The sequence below is a fragment of the Platalea leucorodia genome (genome assembly GCF_965183815.1).
Source record: "Platalea leucorodia genome assembly, chromosome: 1".
NCBI lineage: Eukaryota > Metazoa > Chordata > Aves > Pelecaniformes > Threskiornithidae > Platalea > Platalea leucorodia.
Window position 1 is genome coordinate 38,845,501 of NC_138823.1, and position 27,474 is coordinate 38,872,974.

Genomic DNA, 27,474 nt, shown 5'->3' on the forward strand with positions numbered 1-27,474 from the left:
GCGTGCACAGCGGCACTGCCGCCACTGCCAGGGGGCGGGGCAGCCGCCGGCAGCCAATCGCGCCTCGCCAGGAACAAAGCGCGCCGCGAGTGGCGGAGAGGCGCGGGCGGGCCCGCGCCAATCGGGTGGCGGGGTGGTGGACGGTGGCGGGGTCAGAGCGGGGCCTGGCGGGCGGTGCGTGTGCGGCGGGCCCTGCTGCCGCCCTCCTCCTGCCGCCCTCCGCAGGCCGCGCCGCCCCCGCGGGCGATGGGGGCGCGGGGCTGAGGTTCTCGGCCGGGGACGTCTTTTGCGACGGTACGGGGCCGGGGAGGGGGAACCGGGAACGCTGGGGAAGAGCGCGATGGCCGTGAGAGGGGGGCGGCGAGGGCGGCTTAGGTCCCTGTTGCTCCCCCGAACCGCGTCCCGGAGCTGCCGTCGGCCGGTCGCTGGGGGGTTGTTCCTCCGCCGGACGAGGGGCCCGGGAGCTGAGCCCCGGGGCCTTGTCGCAGCCGGACCGTCGGCTCCGCCGCTTAGGGAGCGCTCAGCCTGACAGCGGAGGAGTGAAGCTGTGGCCGGCCCTCTCCTGGGCCTCCCCGGTGAGGGGACAGAGCGAAAAGGGAGAGCGACAGAGAGATCTGCCGTGCCTTTGTTTAGCTTTGATCTCAAAGCTGCGAGGGGGAGAAAGGAGCCGGTACCTGACTAACTTCCCTGCTAGGCCCCCAAATTCTAGATAACTTCTTAGAACTTTTAAAACAGCTTAATTGGTTTTTCATAAAAATATGCTGGGGGTCCTGGTTTTCATAAAATTGGCTGCTATAGGTGATGGAGAAGGTAAGGACTTGAGATGTCTCCTCACTTGTGGCTGAGGAGAGAGGGAGGAAGGTCTGGGGAGGACATGAGTGTGACCTAATGGGATAGGAGGGGGGTAAAATTTGGCTTCGTGCTTTTTCAGGAGATTAGAAGGAAAAAGGCAAAAAATGATCAGGATGGAGAGGGTTGTAGGAATGACCTGGTGCTCGAAGTGCCGAATGGGAGGTCAGAGACTTTCGTTAGCATCAGCTCCGCAACTGACGTGATTTTGAAGTTTTGAATAAGTTCCTTTGCCAACTATGAAAAGTAGTTAATAATACTTAACAGAGAGGTTTGGGTTTTTTTAATTTAGAGTTGTCTACTTTGGAAATATAAATTATTGTTTATTGGTTGAGCTGCTGTATCTCCCAGTTGATCTCTTTTGGACTTGTGATAGTCAAGAAAAATAGCCTGGAGACTAATCATTGGTGTGTACTTTTCACATTAGCTCTCTCTTTCCTGAAGGAAGGACCAGTGACTTGGAGATTAACAGCATTTTTTCTGTGTGAAAATGTCAAGTTATCATAACCAAAATGCGTGTTTGTGGTTCATTGGTTTTGATAAGTATGATTTGTGTTGCCTGCCTTCAGTAAGAAAACAATATAATGTTTGTACAATATTATTTGTTTGGGAAATGATGTTAAAAGAATGTGACCACTTAGAAATTTAATTTGCTTTATTTTTATGCATGGGAAAAATGAGAGAACACAAATTAACAATACGTATTTACACACACTTTTGTGCCCTAAGAAAAGTTACTTGCATGAGTTGTTACTGCCAATGCCAGGACCACAGTTAGCATTTAGTAGTTTCAGAGGCACATAATCGGTCTTTTGAAGGAAACTAGTTTTTTGCACCAAGATGTAGCATTTTCTCTGAGTAAGCTTATGCTTTTGTTCCCTGTTAAATAGTTATTCCTTATTAAACAACTGGAATCTGATATTCTTCAGCTAACACGTGTCTCCTTTGAAATTGATATGATGGCTTGGACTTTAGCTGGAGCAAGGCGTGACCTGCTTGCCTTCTTTTTATTGAGAGGGTACTAGTGAAACGAAAAAAAAAAAAAAAAAAAAACAAAAAAAACCCCCCAAAAAAACCAACCAAAACCCACCCTCTAAAACCCCTTTTGCTTTTGAATGAGTATGGCATTACACTAGTTATTTTATATATAGATCCAGATTAAATCTTAATGTTCGCTGTTCTTGATGCAGTGTTAAATCTTTTGGTGGCTTTTCTGGTTCATTTTTGTGTAAAATGGATTATTGCTAAAGGTACTCTGAAAGTACATATTTTGATTTTACACATGTTTATACAGAAGGATGTTTGTTGACTTCTAGGGTGTCTTGTTGTGAGAAAACTATGGATGTCTCAGAAATATTTGTCAGTAGTGTAAAAAAAACAACACAAACATACCCCCCTAAAAGGCTGACTGGTCTGAAACAGATGAAAATATTATTAACGAAACCTACCTGTTCTCTGCATAGGAAGTTTCGATTTCTGGTTTACAAATTTCAAGATCCACATCCTTATCAATTCCATCCACATTCTGTAAATTCTCGTCCTGGGTTTTTTATACTTTTATGCTTATAACAAATCAGTGCCTTTGTGCTTTTGTCTTACCTGTGTTTTAATTGATGATAAATGTTGTGGTATTAGTAATAGAGATTTTTTTTTTTCAGCAGGTATTTTGTATGCATGGTGCAGAAAAAATGAATTCTACTATGAGTGAGGAGCCTGATGCACTATCTGTAGTTAACCAACTCCGAGATCTAGCAGCTGACCCATTGAACAGACGGGCCATTGTTCAGGATCAAGGATGCCTGCCAGGTCTTATTCTGTTTTTGGACCATCCCAACCCTCCAGTTGTTCATTCAGCTTTACTAGTAAGTATTCGGAAGATAAATTTGTATGTCAGTAGGACATTTTGTAACTTTGTTGATAAGTCTTCAAACAAATAAAAAATGTAAAGAATAAAACCTGGTTTTATGTTATGCTGATATTCATTATATGTGTTTTTTTTAAATAATGTGTATTTCAAAAATTGTTTAGCAATGACACATTATCCCAGGGGAATTTATGTTTTTTTGGAAGAGATTAATTTACTTTGCATTTTTTCCCCTAATACAGCTGTTTGACTTTTTGTGTGGAGGGAGGTAAGCGCCCTTAAATCTCTTTCTTAAGATGACATCATGGAGCTTGGTAAATATACACAGTTCAGCATTCATATTGTAAAAAAAAAACAAAACAAAACCCAAAAAAACACAGCAAAAAACATAGGATAATTTAGGTTAGAAATGACCTCCAGAGGTGATGTAGTCCAATCCCATGCTCAAATTAAGCGTACTGAGATCACAGCTCAGGGTTGTGTCTGCTTGATTCTTGAACACCTTGAAGGATGGAGATTCCATGACCTCTGTGGCACCCTGTTGCAGCATTTTACCACCCTCATGGTATTAAAAACAAACAAACAAACAACCCCCCCAACCCAAAAAAAAAACCAACCCAAAATCTATTTACAACTTGTTCCAGCTTTTGTCTATTTCTTCTCATTCTAAATCATAAATGCTAAAGTCCTGATTTCTCATCCTAAATCTAAATACTATTTCTTGCTTAGAAACAGGACAGACAAGTCAAGATTTTGCTAAAAGTCTAATTCAATTCTTCTCATGAGATTTTAAGTTACTAGAATTTATGTGGTGCTCTTTTTTCCATTTTTATGTCATTACTGAATTCTGAACAATGTGAAACTAAAGAATAAAGAGCTCTGGCTTTTCCATACAAGTATACATTATTCTTTATACCATTAAGATCTATCTGTACCATAATTCTGTATTTTTCATTTGTTTAACTTTTTTAGTGGATATTAGTGGACTTCTTGGAATTACTTCAGTGTCTCTGATACTCTTCTGGGTTCAGGGAATGAGGTCCCATAATCCAGGAAAACTGGTTCCTGCTAATTGGTTTTTAGGTTATCCTTGCCATAGCATTTGCCAGACAATAATGCTCTTCACTGGGAGAACTTTTGAGTTTACAGTTCTTGGAAATACGTTGCATTAGTTTTCTTTCCAGTGCAGTTTCCTTAGACTGTGGTCTTAAGAGGATCTTGTTTGGGTGTCTCACTATCTTTTTCCTTCCTTTGCTCCTTTGGGCTGTGTATTCTCACCACCTGCACAAGATTCGGTAATCAGTCTGTGATCATGTTACAAAAATTAACCTTACGTAAAAAGGACTGACTTTGTAAGATTGATGAGGGCTAACCCAGTTTGCAGTGTGGTTCTACAGCCCCAGATATCATTCAAGTTGTGTTGTAAGCACATCTCGTTGGGTGCGAGTGGGAGACAGCTGTGTTGTTCCATTTAGTGATAACCTACAGTTAGAGTGGATTAAGAATCAGGATTTAGAGGAGACCATGCTATATCCTAGGGCCCTGGCTGCAGTCAGAAATGGATCAGTTTACTGTGAAAACATAGTTTTGCCTGCTACTCAGACTCCTCGTGTTCATGAGTTCTTGAACCTCTTAGGTTCTGTAGCTTTTAATATCCTTGCTGATAACATTTTAGTCTTCATTTTTTTATATTTTTCCATTCTGAAAGGTCTTTTCGTTTTTGTTTTTTTCTAGCCATCCCATTAGTCAAAAAGGTGCTTCCATTTGAATGGGAATCATTAAATTAAGTTTGTACCTAATAAAAGGATGTACAGCACTGACTTTAAATTTCTTACTGTAGTATTCTGCAATTTTCATAGCTGAGGTTATAAATATTCTGTATGAATCATAATAGTTCCTTATTTAACTTTTTTGATATGTTGTAGAATCTTTCAGGGAGGGCGTTTTCTTCCCCATGTGCAGTTTCAGTTCAGTCCTTTGGTCTATCTGATCAAGAAGTGGTATATTTTTTCTATAGTTTTCTCTAGTTTTGATTCCAGGAATTCTTTATGCTACACTTCAAATGCTGAAAGTTTTGAATGTTTTAAATTAAAAAAATTGGAAGTAACCCAGGCAATACTACTTTTTTTTTTCTTTTCTCTTCATTTTGGACTAAAATTTTCAAAAATAGGACTCTGAAGTTAAGAAACTACATTAACATTTCACTTATAAAACATCAAAGGTGTCTTTTGTTATTGACAACAGTGTATTTTTATGTTCAAGTATGGAGATAGTCCTATTGATTATGATGAAATTATTCATGAGCTTCAAGCTAACATAGGTAAGTGTTCTGCTGAACAGAGGTTGAGCCAAAGTCCATAATAGTAATCTTCCTTATGCCTTCAGTAGACTGTGATTTAATAAGCATAAATGATGTCACTTCTTTGAAGGTGCAGAGGTGCAGACCTTTGCAGCTCCTGTGAGAAGCAGGGGAAATAGGGCTTCCTAGTGCTGAAGTCAGGTCACTTAAGTTGTTCTGATAACTTTGTCTTTGGTCTTATTTTAGTGCAAGTTACATTTGTGTGTAAAGAGTGTGTAACAGATGGAAAAGAGACTGCCTACATTTTGATTCAAATAATTAGCTGTTAAGAGAATGCGTTTTTCTTTGTCCGACAACACTACATCCTTACTAAATTGCCTGAACAGAGACTAGTAAAAATGAGAAACTTTTTCCACCAGTAACAATACATTTATTAACATGAAAGTTAGTAGTTCAGAGCTATCATTCAGGTATTTCCCCATAGTTGAAAAGTAAGACAATAAATGCGTATACAACATCTATAAAATGCAATTATTGATACTGGTTTATATCAGGAAATAGTAAAAATCACATTTAGAGTTTTTATCACGTCAGACAGCAGCCAGACTTTCTCAAAAGGCAATAAAATGGTCTTGAATTTTACCTAATACATGCTGAAGCTGATTTAAAAAAAAAAAACAAACAGATAATTAGTTCTCCATCTCTGAAGGGATTAAGGAGTATGTTATTTTTAAAGCAGCTATTGAGCAGCATTGCTTTTATATGACTATATTTAAAGAATTGGTGCGCTTCTAAACCTTGCTGTCACAAAACCAATTTTATAAACCATTGTATTTGTGTATTGCAGGATTTTGCAAGTGCAGTTCTTGTACCTACATCAGTAAAACACTGATTAAAGCACAATGCACAGTACACCTTTGGAGGTTGCTTCTAAGAAAACTTGTCTGTCAGCACTAACAATAGAGAGATAGATGTCTCATGAAAAGAAGGACTGACATTTTAACTGGAAGAGTAGTATGTTAGGAAGCTCATGTAAATATACAGTTGCTGACTGAGGTCAGCAATGAGAAGTTGTGCAGAGAGTCTACCTTGACAGTCAAATAAACAAAACCTTGGGCAACAAATGAGTGTGAATTCCCAGTTTAGGTAACAATAACCCAAGCAGCTTGCTGCTGCTTGTATTCTTATTCCTGCATGGAGTGACGAATATTGCAACTAGTCTTCAGAAGCTTATAAATGTGGCAGACCTCTTTCCATGGACAGTAGAAACTTGGTGGTGGTGAGTTTTCTAGTACTGGGGGAGTCCATAGAATTGATGGAAATTATACTAGAAGCATAGTGTATAGAAATTACTTTAGATCTCAGATCACGTAAATGTTTGTTGGAAGGGACTTCTGGAAGTCTTTCACTTCAGCTTCTTGCTTGAATTGGGACTGTCGCCAGCACTCCAGCAGGTCAGTTGTAGCTTTGTCTTGTTGATTCTGCAGTCCCACTAGGTCATCTGTTCCAGTGTTGAACTGTCTTCATAGTGAAAAAACTTTTTGTAATATCTGATTTGAACTTCCCAAGCTGCAATTTGTGGCTGCTCCCCCTTGTTACATTGTCTGCTGCTGTAGAGGAAAGTTTGGCTTAATCATCTTCATAAAGGTTTTTCGAGTAGTTGTAGACAGCTGTTAGATTGTCCCTTAGACTCTCTTAGCTGGTATAAACAGTCCCAGTCTCTCAACCTTTTCTTGTAGATTAGATATTCTAGGTTTTCTGTGTATTTATAAGAATAAAACAATTTTTTAATGTGCACAGTAGGTGATAATACTCTTTATCTTCTTACTAGAACTCACATTGTGAATGTTTTGCAGATGTACACTAATAAAAATGAATTATAATGTTTTGGACATATTGCTGATTTGCTGTGATCCTCTTTCCTGTAGGCTCTCCGCTATTTGGCAGAGTGCCGTGCCAACAGAGAAAAGATGAAAAGTGAATTGGGTATGATGCTCAGCTTACAGAATGTAATACAAAAGTAAGTTTATGATGGGTTGTTGGATCCAAAGACTGTGTAAACATAACATTCTGATGCAAAGTAAAACTTTGACTATGAATTTGTATAGCGAATTTTTAATACTACATTCTTCCTTGTTGAAGTTACGTGGCTGTAAGCAATTAATGGTTTTCATTTTACAGTATAGCAAAGTAACTAGACTGTAGTCTACAAGAAATATTCATTTGAAAGTCATTTGCCAAGCAACAGATTTCTTGCCCTTGTTACAGATAACTAATTTTGTCTCTTCCCTTAAGGTTCTCTTATAATCCTTCTCATCATTGCATAAGGGTGCCTTGCACTAGTGCATTTAATGAAATTGGGTGGCATCTGCCACATTTGTTCTTTGAATCCCACCTTTGGGAAGGGAAATTGTATTTGCAATGTATTTGTTTCGATGTATTTTTTTAAGGTATGTATCTGCAGCTCTCTGTTGAGGAAACATCTTGCATGTGGAGTGGAAGTTAGTGAGGTTTGTAGTGGTCTCTAATTTCTTTGTAGAATGTGTCAACTGGGATATGTCTCTTAAAATTCATGACTGTTGAATTTTGTTAAGATTGCTAACTGTTAAGTCTTGAATACTGGAAGATGTGTGGGTATATGCACACTGGAGAAGATGCATATGTGTACTTACCAGTAGAAATTAATATGATGAACTAAGATGAATCATTATTAGCAAAAAAACCCCAACCTCCTTCAAAGATTAGTCTGTCACAGCAAAAATTCATTTGCCATCAAGTTATCTAAAGGTGCTTATTTTAAATACAGTTTGATAGCACTCTAGTTAACTGGACTTTTCATATGTGAGGGACTGTTCATAAGGGAGGAGAAAAGTCATATTGCCGCACTGAGATGTGTCTCAGATGAATGTTTAAAACAATTATTTAGAAAAGGATGAAACACAAGTAAAATTGTTTATTAAAGATTCAAGTGGAAAGCTTTTGAATCTTTAATATGTTAGTTGAACCTCTAATGTATCCCTTGTGGTATAAGTTACAAGTTTCTTCTAGAAAAAACCCAAGGCTAGACTTTGCTAGTTCCTTCATCCCATAGCCCCTCCAGTTTTTGGTGGTGTAGCATTTGTTCTCTCTCTCTCTCTCTCTCTCTCTCTCTCTCTCTCTCTCTCTCTCTCTCTCTCTCTCTCTGCGCTTATCTGAAGGTGTGAACCTGAAGAATTGGAGGGGAAATTTTGGTCTGTTCGCAAGTCCTATGTGATATGTGATCTAAGAAAGATTAAAACTGTTCACCTTTAAGTACTTCATTAATTCTGCTGAAACTAACAAGATTATGTATTGGCATGAAATTCAGTGTTATGCCTAAATATCATCTTGTTATTCACCAGTTACTCAAAACACAAGGATTTAAAACAAATGTCTTAAATAGGAAGATGAACTAAATTACTAGAATCCAGAAGAGAATAGTTCTCAAGTTTTTTGAATAATGCAATAATTATAACTTTTTAAAATGATAGGAGTTTTTAATAGGATGTATGGGGAAAAAATGGAATTAAGTCTTACAGTATTCACTTTTTTTAAGGACAAGCGTAGTTAAGGTAAAATCTACAGAAGTCTTTGCTTGCTACTTCTATAATAACAATAAGAACTGAAATACTTAGGTAATAACAGAAACATGTATTTCAGAAGAACTTTTAGTATTGATTACATGTCTTATTTAGTGCACAGAGACATCCTTAGGAAGTTGTTGAAAGGGGAATGGTAGCTCATTATCAGTCTCTGCAGCTTACAAACATTACTCAGGAAACAGTCATAATTAAAACATCTGTGTAAGGAATTTTACGAAAATGTCTTCGACAACATTTTTTTCTACATTTCAGTGTCAAGGACCGAAAGAGTGTGAAGTTCAGAAACGTGCAGAAAAGGAGAGATAAGTCAGTAAAAACTGGAAATCTTGTAGGTGTTCTTTTTTTCTAGAAAGCTCTTTGGCAAGAGTAAGAACATACATTTGATTTCTATGCTTGTAACATTTGGGAAGTGTGATATCATGAAAATTTAAATACATAGCATCTTCAAACACAAGACTTTGTCATGCGCTTGTCAGGATTTTAGACTTTAATGTTGACAGGAAATGCTGAAGCTAGGTTTTGTATTGCCTGCAGAAATATGGAGAAAGATGGTAGAAATGTGCTGAGAAGATAGATGTAGAATTATTTTTGTCACAAAACCCAATGGTTTGGGGTTGTCTTTTTTTGTTAGAAAGCCTATAAGGGAGAAAACAAGGTCTCTACCTTCTTCAGGTTTGCTTTACAAAATGCAGATTCTAGCTTTTAATGTGATTTCAGTTTACCAGAAGATACTGTAGTCCTTTGAACTGAAACTAAACATTAATAAATGCAGTAATAAATGCTTTGGTCTTAATGAATTCATACTGTGCATTCCAGTGTACTTTCCAGAATCTGCATATCTAGTTCATCGCTCTATCTAATCTAAAATCTTTTAATTATTTCCACAATTTAATTTGAGGTTTAGATTTTTTTTGGTGATGTGTTATAAAAATGCAAACAAATTGCGCAAAGATATATGAACTTCTGTCAGTATTCTGCTTTTCCAGTTATTGCATAGTTCTTTCAAGCGAGACAGAACCCAGCATCTTCTGGACCAGAAGTTGTAGTCTCTGGCTTTTTGCTTTTGACAGGTTAAGTACATCCTGTGGTCTGAATCCTTCCCTTTCATCAAGGAAAGACTCTCAATGTAACTTTTTTAACTCTCACTGTTCACTTTCATTGACTTCTCACTTAACCACATAATACCAAGTAGCTTTCCCTGTTCAGTACTGAATCGTGACAAGCTGTATTCTACCCCTGATAAAGCAGTGTTATGTCTTTTCAAGCAATGAAATGGAGCTTGTGTGCACAGAGGCAAGTGCAAACTGAATATTTGTCATATTTCAGGCTTAAGTTGATGTTCAGAAGTGCTGAACTGACACTGTGCTTAGGAAGTGAAGAGTTTGTTTAGAATTCCAGTTCTCTTTTGCTTTCAGTTATGTCAATAGTGAAATTTGAGGGCTTTTCCCATCATGTGAGTGTCTTTTTATAAGCCTTGAAGGTCTCTAATAGAGAGACCTCAAGCTCAGGTGTGGAATTTCTTGTCGTAACCTGCCTACAGCTAACCAGTCTAACAGATCTTTAAATGGTTGATGCCAACAACTGGGAAATAGCTGGAGTTGGTTTGCTACTTAGGTTTTCTTGTAATAGTACATGGGAGCCTCAGGCACAGGCCAAAACCCTTTTGTTACAAGTAACACACAACCAATGGAAGAAGAATATAGCACTTTTTAAAACTCATTATCGTGAAGGTAGAGTACTATTTCCCTCATAAGACTACCAAGGATGAGAGTTGAAATTGAGTGCCCCCTGTTTATCCAGTGATAAGCAGTAATTTACACTCTACTACATCATGGAAAATGGGTAGGAGATATTTGAGAGATATTGAAGTTTAACTGTAGTTCTTTGAGGTACCTTCATGTCTCATTTCCTGACTTAAAAGTCCCCTAGTATTATCTGATCAACTTTTTGGTATTTGCTTATAATAAGCATTATAGCTCATTTGTGAAAATCACTTTGCTGCTTAAAATGAATGTTTGGCTAACTCCTTTGTTGACACTACATTTCACCTAAGGAACAAAGGACAGGTTTTAGGTTCACTGTGACAGTGATTTTCAAGATGTATGAACGCTAGTTTTTGCTAACAAAAGAGTAACAGATTTTAGATGTAGAGACTGGAGCTTATAGAGTCTAGAGCAGAAATATGAAATGTCAGCTCTGAGGAGTACAGAATAAAAATTTGAAGGCAGTGAGATATTTATATATTTAGGACTTTTTTTTTCAGACTGAACTTGATTTGGAACATGTATGACTTTCTGAGATACTTCTTATGAAAGGCTTTATACACTTCCACATTTTCTGGGACGTATGAGAAGCTGTTCAAGCTTCACGGAATACTTCAAAACATTTTTCAAATATAAAAATTTCTGTTGCTGTATTCTATACTCTCTGTTTTTTTCCTTAGCAGGGAAGATTTCATTTTCGTTCATCCACATCTGCTTATTTTTAAGTGAAGCTTGATGCATCTTTCCATGTTATAAGCTAGGAATAGTAACTGTGTTGGAGAGAAATCAGACCAGTAAAATCGCTACCTGCAGGTTTCCAAACTTTTCTTCTGTTTTATGGATGATACTGCTTTACTACTATCACAAAAATGTTTCGCTCCCTTGCCAGGTAACTGAGTACCTGTATGTGTATGTGTAGAAGTGTGTAAATACGTAAAAAGGAGAGAAGAAATTGAGGCTCATTGGAGAATGGTGTTTCATTGTATTCCAGCAGTCATCAGCACTTATTAATATTGAAAACTGGTTTAGTTGCTGGGTTTATGAATTGTATGGAGGACTTAATGTGTCCGTATGGACTTTATAAAATGTTATTAGCAGCTTCTAGAATTAAAATTAATTAGGATTTATAGCCTACAAGGAAATATACTAATTTGTGTTTAGAGTGAAAGTGACTTTTGATGGACAGTAAAGGTCAAAGTTCATAATTTTTCATAGTCTTTATGAGCAGCATAATGGTACTGTTTAAATATAACTAACATGTATTTAAAAAAAAAAACCTGATGAAGAGTCAATATACTAAATAGCTCTTATTATGGAATGGCAAATTACTGAGAGTAAAATTCCAATTACTTAGCTAAAAGAGCTTTTCAAGATAGTCTTCCTTTGCCAGGGTGTCAGATTTAACAAGCTGAACTAAATCCAGTGCATTAATCAGCTCTTCCAATTTATTACTTGCCTAAGAAGATTAGGGCAATTAATATGTGTTTAATTAGAGTCCCTTGCAGATCTGGTAAAATACATGCAGTCTATAATTGCTGACTTCTTACTCAATTTTAATTTTTGGTAGTCTTAATTACCTATACTTTTTGAAAATTTAATTATTTGTTGAAACCAGCAAAGTTTAAATTTATGATGTCTGACAAAAAAAAAAAGGCCAAGTATTTCAGGTAGTATTTGCTGAAATTAAAATAGCAGGGATGTAGCATCACAGTAGTTTTATAACTTTTGTTGTGTGACATACTTTTTTTTTTTTTTTTTTCTCCTTTGTGAGAAAGGAGGAATGGTTGGGGGAAGACAGGGCAAAGGCCATGTATTAATTAGCAAGAAAGCAAACTACATGTTTAAAGGGATATCTGATGATGAAAGGGATGTTGCCATATCATAATTGGCTTCAGGATAATACTTTGTGAGAAATTATAGCTAAAAAATTCTGTAAACTTTTCACGTTTACTGCATTTATACATTTATGCTATTGATTGGAGTACTTAAATTCTGATCTACAAAGGAGAAGGAAATAGGTTTTTACAGACTGTAGAGATTTTATTTTTCTATAGCTGAATCACTTAGTAATGTTATTTTTGTAATCCTTGGTATGTGGGGTTTTTTTACACATCAAAATTGAGAAAGAGTTGAGATTGGGTAATGGGAAGCATGATTCTGTTGCATGATTATTTTTGGACTCTACCATACTTGTGATTTTGTACTGAGAAGTTGTGTTTTTGGAGAAAACCATGGTTATCCTATGTCTTAAATATTCCTGTGAGCAGGAGGTTCCAAAAACTTTGGTTTTAGAAATGATTTACAAATTGCAGTGTTTCACCTGGAACAAGAGTACTACACGCATCTCTCTGTCTATTCCATGTTAACTTTCCTGGCCTTTCCTTTCCTGTTACTTTCCCAAGCCTCCTTGTTTTACCCACTTTGTAACATTTTGTCAATTCGAAGGTAAGTGCTTCTGGAAAATTACAGTATTGGTCGCTGGTGCATCTCTTTAGGCTGTGGGGCTCCAGTCTATTCAGTGCTGTAGCAATGTGCTTTGTTAATAATAGATGGTCACAGCAGGAAGACGCCTGCAGGCTGTTTTATTCAGCATTGTTAAGCAAAGTGGCTTTAATATCCCCCTCCTCCCCCCCACCCCAGTTTCTTTAAGGAATGTTTTAATTGTATATTTTGTTGATCTTGCAAGTTTCAGAAATAGATTGTTTTTTGAAGTTATTTTTGAAAAAGCATCCTCTGCCAAAAAAACCCCAAGGAGATGTTAGGAAATGTAGGAAACATCAGTATGTCCGCTTTAAATATACTGTGTTATTTGTTCTAAGTGGCTGAATGCTCCTTTTGTCTGTCAAACAGCTTCCTGGTATTTGGAGGAGATTATACATAGGAAGGAGTGGAGGGGCATGGAAGAGGATGGGTCCAACGCTGTGGGCTACCTAGATCACTAAGGCATGCATTCAGTAAAAGTTCTTGCTCTTTTTGCTTGTGGGTCATGGAAAACTAACAAGAGTTCAGGCTTTCTCACAGTTTATAATTCTTTTAAAAAATGTTTCAAGACCTTATTTTGTATTCCTGTAGTATATTTAGCATTATGAAGGACATAGGAAGTCATGAGCTCAACACAGAGATGCAGGCACAGGGACAAATGGTAACAATAAGTAAAACACAAAACGCATTAAGTAATGAAATGGTGTAAAATCCTAGTGTAAAGTATTGGTGTTAACCTGCGGTTTAGTCATGATGTAATGGGCTTTCTGGGAGAATCGTATGTTTTTTGTGAGATAAGAAAATAAGGTTTAAAGGTTTGGAAAGATGGATGTTGTTTGTAAGAATAGTCCAAGACTTGACTGCCAACAATTCAAATGTAACTGGTAGTTTAAATGTTGAAATGTTACTGTGGATTTATATTTTGCAGGGGTTAATAGAAATTAGCAGTCATATAAATAACTCTTCTAAAGGTTTATTACAAGAGGTGCAGTTTAGGATGAGCTTATTGGTTTTGTTTGTGTGTGTGTAGAATTGATCACTGAGAAACATATAAAGGCATTACCAAATGGAAGGGTCTGTCCTGTGCCCTACAAGATGTTCTCTCAATCTATTTTTTGATGTTCTGTTTGGTTTTTTTGTTGTTGTTGTTGTTGTTTTTTTAATCTCGGGACGTCTCTGCAGTCTTTCTTCTTGCACACAACTTACTTGCTTAGTGAGTTCTATATGATCAGTACTGTTTCTGTAATCAACAGTGTAGGTGGTTGTCAACCTCTAGATCTGGCTTTTGTGTGTTTGCATTATTATTTTTCTCATTCTGTTGTGTGTGTAATTCCTATTATAATGTTTTTGACTGCAGTCAGGAATACAGTTGGGTTTCACTTTTTGCTCTCCAAGCTCCTACGTTTACCTTGTAACATTCCACTTGGTATTTGGCATCTGTATCAGGACTGTTGGTTGTGCTGCTTTTCATCATCTGGTGTCTGTCTCAATTTAATTCAGGTACTCAACGTCTACAGACTTTTTAGTATATCAGTTCAATACTAGTTCAGTAGACAAGCTTTTAGTATACTAGTTCAATGCATTTCCACACTCAGTGAAACAGTGGACCAGCTACTTTTGTTACTGGTTTCTGTGCAGCACTTGCAGTTAATGCACAGCTTTCTTGGTACATCTCTGACACTACAATTCTTGCATTTCAACAGTTTCTCTCTCCCTTTTCTTTGATATAAATATTTCATTTTCTTGGTATTTAGTGAATTCCAAGTTAACTAATTGGCAAATAGTGAGGTAATGAAGTAGGTAATCATTAATGCTGTGTTTTTAATTGGTCATTTACATAACGCAAGATTTATGGTTATTTATGGGTTATTTAGAGATTACCTGTAAGTTCTTCAAAATTATGGCCTCCAGCTGGTTTACAATGACTGGCTTAAGAATATGATAACAAGTAGTGCAAGTTTCATGCCCTGTTACCTAACCATTGAAGTGCCTAAGTTCTACAGTGATGATTTACGTACAATATCTGAAAAGCCACGTGTTATCAAATTATAGGTTCCTAAACCTGGAAAAGAATTTTCAGTACCTGTAACTGAGCGAATAGGCATTATTCTGGTGTTGCTTTTTTGGCAGAGAGAGGGCCACAATCATAATTGCTTTGAGTGCTTTGTATTTAAATGTGAAGAAATCAGGTTTCATTATAGGCAAGAAATATTGTGATGAATATTGCAGAACAAAAAAAACCCACTTTGAAACACTGAAAAAAAAGTGTGTGAAGTAGAAAATAACTTTGATAAAAATGCATATATTTGAAAGCCTTTTGTGCTCAATGTCTTAGCCAGTTTCTTTTTTATTGAGGAACCGTCTGGAGCAGGGAGTTAAGTATTTTAGAAAACAGCATAAGCTTAAGGTGTTTTTACTTCCTGTTTTTTCTTGTAGACTTTATTTTAAAACAAGTATGGGACTCTGAGAAACATTATGATTTTGAATATAAAAAATGAAATGGTTTACAGTGTGTGGCATGATGTTCTGATATGTTGAGAAGAACAGAATCTGAATTGGCATTTAACTAATTGCTGACTGTATGACAGAAAAAAAAAACAAACTATCATGCTGAACTCGGTACCTGACATGGCATGCCAAAAGGCAGCTATCTTTTCTTTTTGTGGTGGGGTTCAGTAGTGAGGTGGGAGGGAAAAGATTTTAAGTGGATTGGCAGAAGAGTCAGGAATAGTAATGGCAACATAGGATGCCTTTAACACTCGATAAACCTTATCGTCAGCTGTTGTCGAAAGCATTTTAGGAATACAGTGACCCTTACTGGTTACTATGGAGTTTACAAGAAAAAGTGCCAAGGTAAGTTCTTTGATGAGCTGACTTTTTCTGAGAACTTACTAAAATAAAGAGCAAAGAAGGCTTAAGATGCTTTGAAATAAAAGTAGCAAGTTGTGTTGTGAAGTATTTAATACTTACTGCAGGTGCAGATTGACAGTACTGTAGGCTGGAGGCATTTATCTATGAAAAGGGAGTTGATAGATACTTAGCACTGTGAGGTTTCTCCTCTTTTCTTCCCAGTATCATATGTCTGCTTTTGGGTTACAGTGACTTTGTCCACAGGTGATGCTTGTCCCTGTTTTTTTACCTTCATGCTAAGCCTCCCAAAAAATTGCAGATTTCTTTTTCTATTAAACCGTGTCTGGATTACCTTCTCCCCTCATGCCACACACCCCCACCTCCACCCTCCCCAAATGCTCTTCAAGCAAGAAACATAGTAAGGTGCTGATGTGTGATTGGAACTTACATAGTTCCACATGGGTATTACAGGCAATAAGTGCCACAAAGGGAAATTCCTCAAAAAAGATTAATGATGAAACAGTCTTCATTAGCAGTTTTTGAATGGAACTGTTATTTGAAAAGAAAGTGAATTTTACTCCGGAACAACTAATGCAAAGTTAATATGTTATTCTGAATTAGACATATTTCTATTCAGGAATGTGGTTTTATACTTAATTGTTTTGCAGTATATGCTACAATATCTTTTTCTGCAAGATTTCCATTGAATTTTGCAGGTAGGAAGTCCTATGTAATAACTTGGAACAAATTAAAATTGTTAGCACATTTTGTAAGTACATGGCACATCATCAAATTCACACAAAATTTTTTTTGAAACCTTGGTACGTGCTTCAACCCATTTTGTATGACTGCTGTCCCTTTGGCTAGCAGTGAAGCTGCTAATACGGCTTGCTTTAAAAAAAAAAAAAAAAAATCCATTGCCAACAAATAAGCAGTTCAAGAGTATGAAAACAAGATGTTTAGATAATTGTTGCTTTGAAAGTTACCTACTTCAAGTCTGCTGAATAGATTAATACTAGCTATATTAGCAAATGAGTCAAATACAAAGCTTACAGACCCTACATAGACTAAACCTGCATTTTTTTTAGGGAAGCCTTTATCTGTACGTTTGCAAACCCCTTTTTTTTTCTTTTTTTTTTTTTTTTTTTTACTTTCTTCAGTAGATTTTGGGGAAATAATCAGATGAAGCTTACTTCTCAAAATTAAAATAAACTGTGGGTTTTTTTGAAGACATAAAAGCATTTTCCAGATAATTATGTACTATCATCATCTATTATTATATGATATATGTAATGCTATTAGCATGCTGATAATACAAGCAGTGGTATTTGGCTTCCTTCAAGATGTTCCTAAAATGCTTCAGTACAGTGCCTAATTCCAGCACTACCAATACTTCTTCCTGGTCACTACAGCATTATTACCTGGAAGGACTGGCTTTTTAATGGTAGTATTTGATATCTTCCACTGGAAGGGACTGGAGGGAGTTGTTACCCTTAATATTTTTTCTTTTAAACCCAGTGCAATTTGTTGAAGCCATATAATAAACATGATTTCTGCCATATAAATGCATTAAATGATTACTGTTCATTAGCAGGCAAGATGTTGGAACTAGCTACTGTGAAATTCAACATGGAGTTTGTGTCTGTTACGCAGACTCTTGTCTAGCAAATGCTACTCTGAAGCCTTTTGAGTTTAGTTGAGTAACACGCCTTGATTTTTTTTTTTTTTTTTTTTTTTTGAGATGGAGAATATGTCCATATGGTAGATACCAAGCTGTGGAAGATCAAAAGTTGATCTTCCATTTAGCATATAAATAGCAAGAGTTAAACAAAATTGGATGAATAGCTGGGTTAAACATATGGCATATGTTCAAATCTGTTATTCCATTCTTGAAAGTTTGTTCTCTTCTTGTGATCAGAGGACAATAGAATGAATCAGGGAAATGTTCTAAGCATGGGTAATTAATCAGTTTGAAGATTATATCACAGTCACTGATTTTACAGCAATTAATGGTACTGTACTGTGATTTTACTCTGATTTACAACTTATATTTAATATTTAGGCCTTTTTTTTGGTTTGTTTTTCAGCAGTCTTCAGAATATCCCAACATTTAGATGGGGTTTCTTGAAATTTCCAGGGTCAGTAGGCATATGACTTAAATTGAGCTGGAAGTGGCACTGGGAAATCCAATCCCCACTCCTAATTTCAGTGAAATATCTCTTGTTTAGTACCAAATCAACTTCAAGACATGAGGTTTCCTCGTTCTGTTCCAAACTTTTCTTAGTTAGTTTCTTAGTTTTCTTAGTGTCTCCTGATCAAATTGTCACAGCTATTAGTGTGAGTAGAGTCTGGAAGACTTGCCAAGTGGCAGGCATCTTGCAGGTCTAGAAAGCATTCTAGGAAAGTCTGACCTTGCCTTATTTCCACAGTGCGACAGCCTTGCAGTAAATAAAGGTGATGCGTAGCTGGCACGTGGTTAATACCATTGGAGTGCAGTCACATAACACAACTGCACTCGGGGTGTACGTAGGTTCATCGAGCAGTCCAGCTGCTTGGTTTTTGGATTTGGCGATTCATAGTGCTGCAGCTTAGTGTGTCACTTCAGACTTGCCCAGTTCTACAGGTTCTATTGCTTTTCCTGTTCTACACCTATGAATTATTTTTCCTATTGTTAACCCACTGCTACGCTTTTTATGTTGTTATTGGCCAACGTAAGGATCCTGCTGTCTATATTCTTGAGGATTTTGACTTCTTTCTTTTAAGAAAGCAGGTGGTAATCCTTTTTGTCAGCTGCTGTATATTGTTATCTGGTCTTTACTGGGTGTTTTGGGGCTAGAGGGAACTGAGGTGTACGGTAATGGGTAGCACAACAATAGCACCGTACTGGGACTGTGAGAAAGTGTGCACTGAAGTAATGCTGTTTTTCAAGTTGTTTTCAAATGACTTGCCTGTTGCCTGGAATGAGTCAGGAGAGCAGCCATATGTTTGTGAGCCCACCGTATCATGGGATGCACTAAAAGCTCACAAGAAAGAGCAGCATTCTTGGAGATAAGAGAGAGTCTTGCCCTGGCACTGGAGCAGAACAGCCAGAAAAACAGACAGATCAGATAACTGTCTTGAAACAGATTGCTTTTTCTCTAATACCATGCTCTTTCTTTAGGCTTGTCATTCATGCTCAAAGTTTTCATCAAAACCATGTCAATCACTGTGTCTCACTTCCAGAATCAAGGATTAGTGATTTCCCACCCCCCCTTACCGAATGTAGCAATTCTTTGCAGCTTATTGCTCCCTTCAGTTATTGCTAGAGACAATTTCTGTCTTGAAATATAGGAAGAATGGGCTCTGAAAGAAATTGGTCACCTGGAAACAAATACATCAATGGTCTTGAGGCATAGTTGATATGAATATCAATTTGCTAGCCATTTTTTAACCATAATTAAATCAAATGATAAATCTGTACCGTGTATATGCTTTAAGGTTTCTAATACAGCTGTATTTACCCAACAATGTATTTAGACAGAATTCAATGCCAATCCATTGAATTCTTACTTGTGCTGTTTGTGTCACATAGGATACTATGTTTATTGCAGTGAATGAGGTTCATTACAGAAATAAAATAATGGTTGAAAATATCACTGCTTAGGATCCTAGGGAAAAATATTCTTTCTGCCTTATAGGGGCAGTACTTGCATGTATGAAAAGGATTCGGATCAAGTCAAAATATCTACTTCTATGTGATCTTAAGTTTTCTCAAACTTTTTGGAAATGTGCTTGGGTCATTCTAGAAATGGAGTCTCTCAAACAAGTATTTTGAAGAAAAAAAAAAATGGTGCATTCAGTCCTTTGTTACATTCGCTGACTTGCTTAGGATTTTTCTGTGATAAGACGGTAGGTTAAATCTACGAGTTGTTTTTACTTTTAATTTATGAGTAGGTTATTTAGTATGGGATTCAGCTGAGGTCTTGCCAAATATCTGAGCCTTAACTTGGATAATGAAGACTTTTTTTTTTCTTCAAACTCTTCATATTTCTTAGATTTGAATTGCTTGGTGGATTTTTTTTTTTTTTTTTTAAAGATCTGTGCTTTAAGGTACTATTTCTCCATTAGTATGTAAACTTCTTGAGATGTCAATACAAGAAATTTTACATGAACTGACTTCAGAAGGTTGAGATCTATTTCCTTAGTTTTGTGGGTTGGGTTAATCTTTCCTTCACCACTGCTAGCTTTCTTTGCTTTTACAGACTTGCTCTTAATTTTTCTGTGTGTTGGTTTCCCACGTACTTGTGAGCAAGAGCGTAGTGATGAGCTATACAACACATGTCCATCTTTTCTACTTGGCTGTAACGCAGCCTTTCCCCATGAGCTGTAAGGCTGTATGCCATGACCGCTCGCTTATGGGGCCATGCATACTGAAAATATATATAGTACAGACACTCTGTATGTGAAAATGTCTATTACATGTGTATAGGTGGTGTACTGCATGTGTACTGTTCGTGTATATCATTGTCCTTGCCTGGATCTTAACAGAGTTTTGGGGAGTGGGCTGTTCTGTGATAGAAAGAGTTTACCTCTAGTTGCCCTCTTCTCACAGAGGTTTCTCAGCTTTGCACAGGGAATGAGCTGTAGCTCTTCTCCATGTGTCCTGAAGTGTAAGTGATGTCCCCTTCTAAAGCTAGAAGTTGAGAATGGTCAGTCTGTCTTTGGATCTCTTATTCCTGAGCAATCCTGGGGGAAAAGGTTCATTGGTACAAGGCTGAAATTGGTCCCTAGATTACAAATTGAGTACTCTTGAACTACATCAAGTTTGTTTAAGAGAGAGAGTAAAAATGTAAACTCCTGAGTGAGCTTATATAGGTTGACATTTTGATCTATGTTGTAAAATGACTTGAATTAAATTATTTCTTTGGTATTCCTGTGTGATCTCATTTTTGGCTCTATACTAAATTTACTGAATGCAGTTCTTGTGCTATGTATAATTAAAAAAAAAAAAAAAAGCTATAGATTGAGAGAGAAGACTTGCATAAGTGTTTTCCTAAAATCAATGTCATGTTTGAACCAGTAAACTATTGAATTTTTAAGTTTTGTATTAAAAGTTTCTAAATTGTTGTTATAAGGTGTAATAAGCTCACTTTTACTTGATGACTGTGACTAGTAAGATCACAGATCTTAACCTGAAACAATAGGTATCCACAAGTAGATAAAAATGGATATGCTCCATGTACATTGCTGTTTGAATTTACCTAATAACTTCTCAATTTCTAATACGTGTTCACAGACTCACAGGTTGAGGTTGGAAAGGACCTCTGGAGGTCATCTGATCCAACCGCCTCTACTCACGCAGGGTCGCCTAAACCACATTGCCCAGAACTATGCACAGACAGCTTTTGAATGCCTCCAAGGATGGTGACTCCACAACCTCTCTGGGCAACTTGTGCCAGTGCTCAGTCACCCTCACAGTAAAAATTTTTTCCTGATGTTCATAGGGAACCTCCCATGTTTCAGTTCGTGCCGTTGCCTCTTGTCCTGGCACCGGGCACCACCGAAAAGAGCCTGGCTCTGTCCTCCTTGCACCCTCCCTTCAAGTATTTATATACATTAGTAAGATCCCCCCTGAGCCTTCTCGCCTCCAGGCTGAACAGTCCCAGCTCTCTCAGCCTTTCCTCATCAGCCCCTTAATCATCTTCCTGACCCTTTGCTGGACTCTCTCCAGCATGTCCATCTCCTGTGTACTGGGGAGCCCAGACCTGGACCCAGCACTCCAGGTGTGGCCTCGTCAGTGCTGAATCAAGAGGCAGGATCACCTCCCTCCACCTGCTGGCAATGTTCCTCCTAATGCAGCCCAGGATACCATTCACCTTCTTTGCTGCAAAGGCACATGGCTGGTTCATGTTCAACCTGGTGTCCACCAGGACGCCCAGGTCCTTTTCTGCCAACCTGCTTTCCAGCCGGTCAGTCCCCAGCCTGTGCTGGTGCCTGGGGGTGTTCCTCCCCAGGGGCAGGGCTTTGCAATTCCCCTTGCTGAACTGCCTGAGGTTCCTGTCAGCCCATTTCTTCAGCTTGTAGAGGTCCCTCTGGATGGCAGCATGACCCTCTGGCATATCAGCCACTCTTTCCTGTTTTGTGTCATCTGTGGATTTGCTGAGGGTCCACTCTGCCCCACCATCCAGATCGTTAATGAAGATATTGAACAGGATTGGACCCAGTATGGACCATGGGGTGCACTACTAGATACTGGCCTCCAGCTAGATTTCATGGCCTGATCACCACATTCTGGGCCTGGCCATCCAGCAGCCAGTTTTCAGTCCACCTCGCTATCTGCTCACCCAGTCGATACTTCGTCAGCTTTTCTATGAGGATTGTATAGGAGAAAATGTCAAAAGACAATATCCACTGCTCTCCCCTCATCTATGAAGCCAGTCATTTCATTGTAGGCAGCTATCAGAGTGGTCAGGCATGACTTCCTCTTTGTGAATCCATGCTCACTGTTCCTGGTCACCTTCTTGTCTCGTCCTTCATGTGCCTGGAGGAAATGGTTTCCACATTTGTTCCATCACCTTCCCAGCGGTTGAGGTAATTGTTCAAAGATTATCAAGAGCCTTGAAATTTCATGAATGGGTAATTAACTTTGTTGTCTTATTGTGGGTAGCGAACAAACCGAGTAAGTACAACCAAAAGCAACATCACTGTAGAAGAAAGACTTTTTGGAATTAAATGACACAAATCTCCTTTTGATAGAATCTGGAATGTAATTGAATCTCTGGCAAAGAAAGATACCCTCTTTAGTTTGAAAACCTCCTATCTCTAGGTTATAAACTCAGTAGAAACAGTCTAATGAAATGCCATTATAGTGTGTTTGTTATCTGTTTGGCTAATGTGTCTTTAGAGCACAATGTATGCCACTAAGGAAATGCATGTAATCGTTTCTGTGCTTGTGCACAGGGTCTGCTGTACTTTGAGCAGGGTTATGGTTGCATCTGTTTCCTCTGATATAGAAGTGTGTATGTAATGTACACATATGTATATATGTTTATTTTAAAATATAGACATAAAATATTATAGCTTTAAAAAGGATAAGGTGGTCTTTTACACACACTCCCACATCCCACATATATATATTTATAAACGTATTTATATCTTGTCTTTCTCCAAAAGCAGAAAATCCACTATATTAGTCTTTCTCAGCCTTTGTGCTTTTTCTAAAGGAAGAAACATAACTTCCTACGTTACCTTTACATCAGATGCAGCTACGCTAGGAAGATTGTCGGGGCTTTTCTGTTATAATTTATGATGCTGTGTGTATACGTAAGTCACCTGCTGGTTGTACAGCCATAATGCTATATGCTGTTTACACATTCTTTCCAAGCATGCATACTCAACCCACATCACATACACCTTTAGAGTTGTAGCCAGTAATTTTCGTGCCCTTTAAGTATAGCTAAAACTTAAAAAAATGTCTTGTTATGCTAATAATACCTCTGCAGCGCTTGGACCATGTTTACAGAATTATTTTCAATTGTGAAGAAAATGAGAACTACTTCTTGTGTACTCTTTTGGATTCTGTGTTCATATTACTTGTACAGCCAGCCTTGGGTGAACATAATGGAAGGACAGGCAGCAATCTAGGATGACAGGAATTCAAGACGACTGAAAATTAAAGGTTTGGGTTTCTGACAGTCATCTTCTGATTCTTGCCGAAGTAATGTAAGATGATACCACCTCTGAAAGAGATGGTAACCAACTCTTACCAACTGTTAACTCTGCTCTAAGTAGAGACTACCATTTCCCTAGCAGGGTAGCTGAACACTAGTCATAGAATTGTAGAACAGCCCACATTGGAAGGGACCTCGAAAGATCATGTGGTCCAGCCTTTCCTGGGAAGGGGAACCTAGATGAGACTAGCACCCTGTCCAACTGCATCTTGAAAACCTGCAGCGATGGGGACTCTGCCACATCCTTGGGGAGGTTGTTCCAGTGACTGTTCTCAAATAATCTCCAGCTGCATAGTGACTTTATAGTACATAACCTGCACCTTCAGTGGTGAATAAAATGCTATAGTAGAGTGTGAATAGGGGTGGTGGAAGGATGAGCAAGAGTTCCCTTCTGCTGCTGATGGTGGCAAGAGGCTGGGTCGGACAGCTGTGAGCAGTGGTATCTGAAACTGCTGACTTGCAGGTGCTGGGAGGGCCTGTGTGTCAATGCCCTCAGAACCCTCTTAAGGTTGCAGTTTTTTCTCATTTCAGGCAAAAAACCCACAGGCTGTGTGTTATCCTTATTTTTAAAAAAAACTTCCACTGCTCTACTATGTTTTAATTTTACATGTTGTTTCATTGCATTTATCTTTTTGTTACCAATATAGTGTATAAAGAAACAGAGTCAGTGTTGAATATCGCCTTGGGTTTACAATAGAGAGGGTTTATTATACTAACTTTCAGATAGACTCCCCCCCCCCCCCCCCCCCCCCTTAAAGATCATAGAATAGTTTAAAGGGACCTTTAAAGATCACCTACTCCAACCTCCCTGCAATGAGCAGGGACATCTTCAACTAGAGCAGCTTGCTCAGAGCACCATCCAGCCTGGCCTTGAATGTTTCCAGGGATGGGGCATCTACCACCTCTCTGGCCAACCTGTTCCAGTGTTTCACCACTCTCATCGTAAAAAGATTCTTCCTTATATCTAGTCTGATATTAAGGCTTCTATTATTTTCATAGCTGTTGTATAAATTGCTTTAATGAAAGAATAACAGGTTGATTCAAAACTTGTATTCGCTCATTTTACGAGTACACTAGAAATCGTAGAAGGCTTTGTGTGGACTTTTGCGTATCTTTGTTTTAACTGAGTTGCTGAAAGTGTAGTATTGCATTACTGCAGAATAAAACTGGCTTATGCCTTCATTGGGGATTGTTTTGCAATCCGATATTCTTATGTGACATCCGTTGTTCTTGCGCATGGAGTGTCTGAGTTTCACGCTGCTTCTTATTACACAGTCAGTTACTTATTTTGCAACAGATTCTCTTTATATGTGATTAAAATCTTGTGTTTGGGATTTTTTTTTTTTTTTAAATGTAAGAGGGGTAACTAGAGTTACCATCTGTAACTTAGTGGTAGATAGTAGTAATCCTCTATTTGGGAAAATACAGGAAATTATCTGAGTAGCTTGTTTAAGTGTGTGTGTGTGCATATGCATAATGTTTACTTGTATAAACTTGTTTTAGGAATATCTTAGAACACTTGTTTTGAATAAGAGCAGATTTAAATTTGTGTTTTCAAATCAACAGGTTGTTTCACTATACAGTTAATCTTAGGTCATTAGTTTTCCAAGAACTATGCCAACTATAATGTTGGGAACACAAAACATGTATGGAAATCACTGTTGATTTTTTATTTTTAGGCACTTGCATATTTTATATTTGCTGACATATCGATAACTTTAAATTCTCTCTTTTGTGTGTGTATGTATATATATGCATATATATATTATGGCTAATATTAAGTATATTTTATTTCTTGTTTGTCTTTCTGATTTTTTTAACTCTGGGATACAATAGTACAATTGTATTCAAACAAAAACTTAGAACAGCATAGTGGGTGCTGTAGGTGGGATAGTGACATTTTCAATAGTGTGCTCAGTTAACTGTATTTAAACTTACAAAAAACAAAGTCGTCTATGGTAAATCACTGGATATGGACAGGATTTTTGTTGAAAGAATTTGTCAAAACAGGTGGGTAAATTTCTTAGTATCTTGGTAAGATGTCATTTTGCCCAAGCTAATTTATTACTACCTCAAGACATCAGCTTGCACAGCTTTATCATCTGTTCTACTACTTTAATAAGTTATGGAAGGTTGAAGTTGAAATCTTTGTGAGTTCCCAGCACTTGTTTCTGTGAATTAACATACGTGTTTTTTTCTCTGTAAGAAAGCAGAATGTAAGCATGTATTTAAAAATTGAACATATTTAGGTCTTGGTTGTTTGCTTATTACCCCCCCCCCCTTTTTTTTTTCTTTGAATGCTAAGAACTCACATTTTCCTCTCCAAACAGGTGCTGTTCAAAACAAGGTGCAGAGAATTAAATAAATAAATAAATAAATAATAATAAAAAAAAAAGGCTAGCTGGGACCCCCACAAGTTGAGAACTCCTAACATGCTTGCTTCAGTTTTATTTCTTGTCCATATGGTAGGATGGAAAACGTGTTTAATGTATAGTAATTAAGGAAGTCAAATGGGGGGGGGAATCTAAAGGTACTTGTTACTTACTTAGTGTTTGCTAAACAAAGAAGCAAAGCTGTCATTCATCATTTTAAGATTAATTGCAAGTTGATGCAGTAATAATTTTGTTCCTGCACATAGCTTTAAATCACTGGCATAATTAAAACAGGGCTGAATTTGGACAACAGATTTATATTAGTACCTTATTAAAATTAGTTTTAATTAATCATAAGAAATTAATATATGTTCAGTTTATTATCTACATTTTTTCCCATCTAAAAAAATGCTATCATATAGTTCATAACATAAGTTTTAGTCCAATCAGAAATAACCTTGGGATTCTTTAAGAAAATGTGGGATTCTGCTTTGGTGTTGATGCTCAGTAACTTTGGAGAAGAAAACATTTGGAAATTGTTTTTATTATGTGACAAGGAAAGTGGGAACTGAAAGGTATCACAAGGCAGTTTGAGATCTCTTATTTAAAAAAAAAAAAAAAAGGCTCAACACTAACAAAGTAACAGTAGTGTACTGAGCATCTACTACCGTGTTTTGTTTGTAGTTGTCAAACTGATGTAAACTGTATTTGTGTTGTTTGAGAACATAGACTTGTTTATAATATTAGAATTATCAGACCGACGTAAAAATTGAAGGAAATGGTTTTACCTAATTTCTCGTCTCCCCTTTTAAAATTTTTGTTATGTATTGACTATATAATTGTATTTCTGTAGCACATGGAGTATTCCAGTTGCAAGGACATAATCAGCAGCTGTTTGGAGTACTAATGTAAAAACAACTATTTACAAATCTTAATCCCTTATTTCTTTAAGGACCACTACACCAGGAGAGACTAAACTTTTAGCTTCTGAAGTCTATGATATCCTTCAGTCTTCCAACATGTCAGACATGGACAATGTGAATGAGATGAATTATCGTCGACGGAAAGCACAGTTTTTCCTCGGCAGCACAAATAAGCGTGCCAAGACAGTGGTTTTGCATATAGATGGCCTTGATGATTCGGTAAGGAAACCTTCAGCATTTATGTAGATAAGGCATTCCGTACTGACATGTATTTTGCTCACAAAAATAATGTATTCAGGCTACTTGTGTGGCATCATCAATTGTCAGCAATTTCCGTGAATCGTATTTTGAATCTCAAGATATGTATAAAATCTTGCATAAATTGAGCTTACTCAGAATATCTTAGAAGATGTTTTAAGGCAGTTTCCTTGATGGCTTTCTAATTACTCTAAAAAAACTATTCTGTTTCTACTTCTCTTAATTTTCTTCCCTTTTTCAAGAAAGAATGGAATAAACAAGGTACCTTCAGCAGTTTCACTTAAGGATATCTTGTGATTATATGTTAAACTGAAACAAAGTTTCCTTTTAGTTATGAGAGATTTCAGACACTCTTGGGGTTTTTTTATTATTATTCTTAATTTAGAAATTCTGTATTTTCTTTGAGCTGGTTTTGCTACATCTTTTCATTGTCTGTGAGATCTTTTCTACTGTAGTGACCAGAATGGCATTTGAGTTAATGAGGTC

At 37.4% G+C, this 27,474-nt stretch overlaps 1 protein-coding gene across 3 annotated transcripts in view; it reads left to right on the plus strand.

Moving 5' to 3' along the window:
* The first annotated feature begins 143 nt into the window (after positions 1 to 143).
* The window catches only part of ARMC1 (armadillo repeat containing 1), a 34,104-nt gene continuing 6,773 nt past the window's right edge, over positions 144 to 27,474 (plus strand). For 2 of the 3 annotated variants that reach the window (XM_082325301.1, XM_082325303.1), the window contains exons 1-4: positions 144 to 294; positions 2,511 to 2,711; positions 6,941 to 7,032; positions 26,760 to 26,949. In XM_082325301.1, coding sequence (XP_082181427.1) covers positions 2,520 to 2,711; positions 6,941 to 7,032; positions 26,760 to 26,949 — 474 coding nt within the window. In that variant the 5' untranslated portion in view covers positions 144 to 294; positions 2,511 to 2,519. Of the gene's footprint in view, positions 295 to 2,507; positions 2,712 to 6,940; positions 7,033 to 26,759; positions 26,950 to 27,474 lie in introns of all 3 variants that reach the window. The other variant, XM_082325302.1, reaches the window with a different exon arrangement.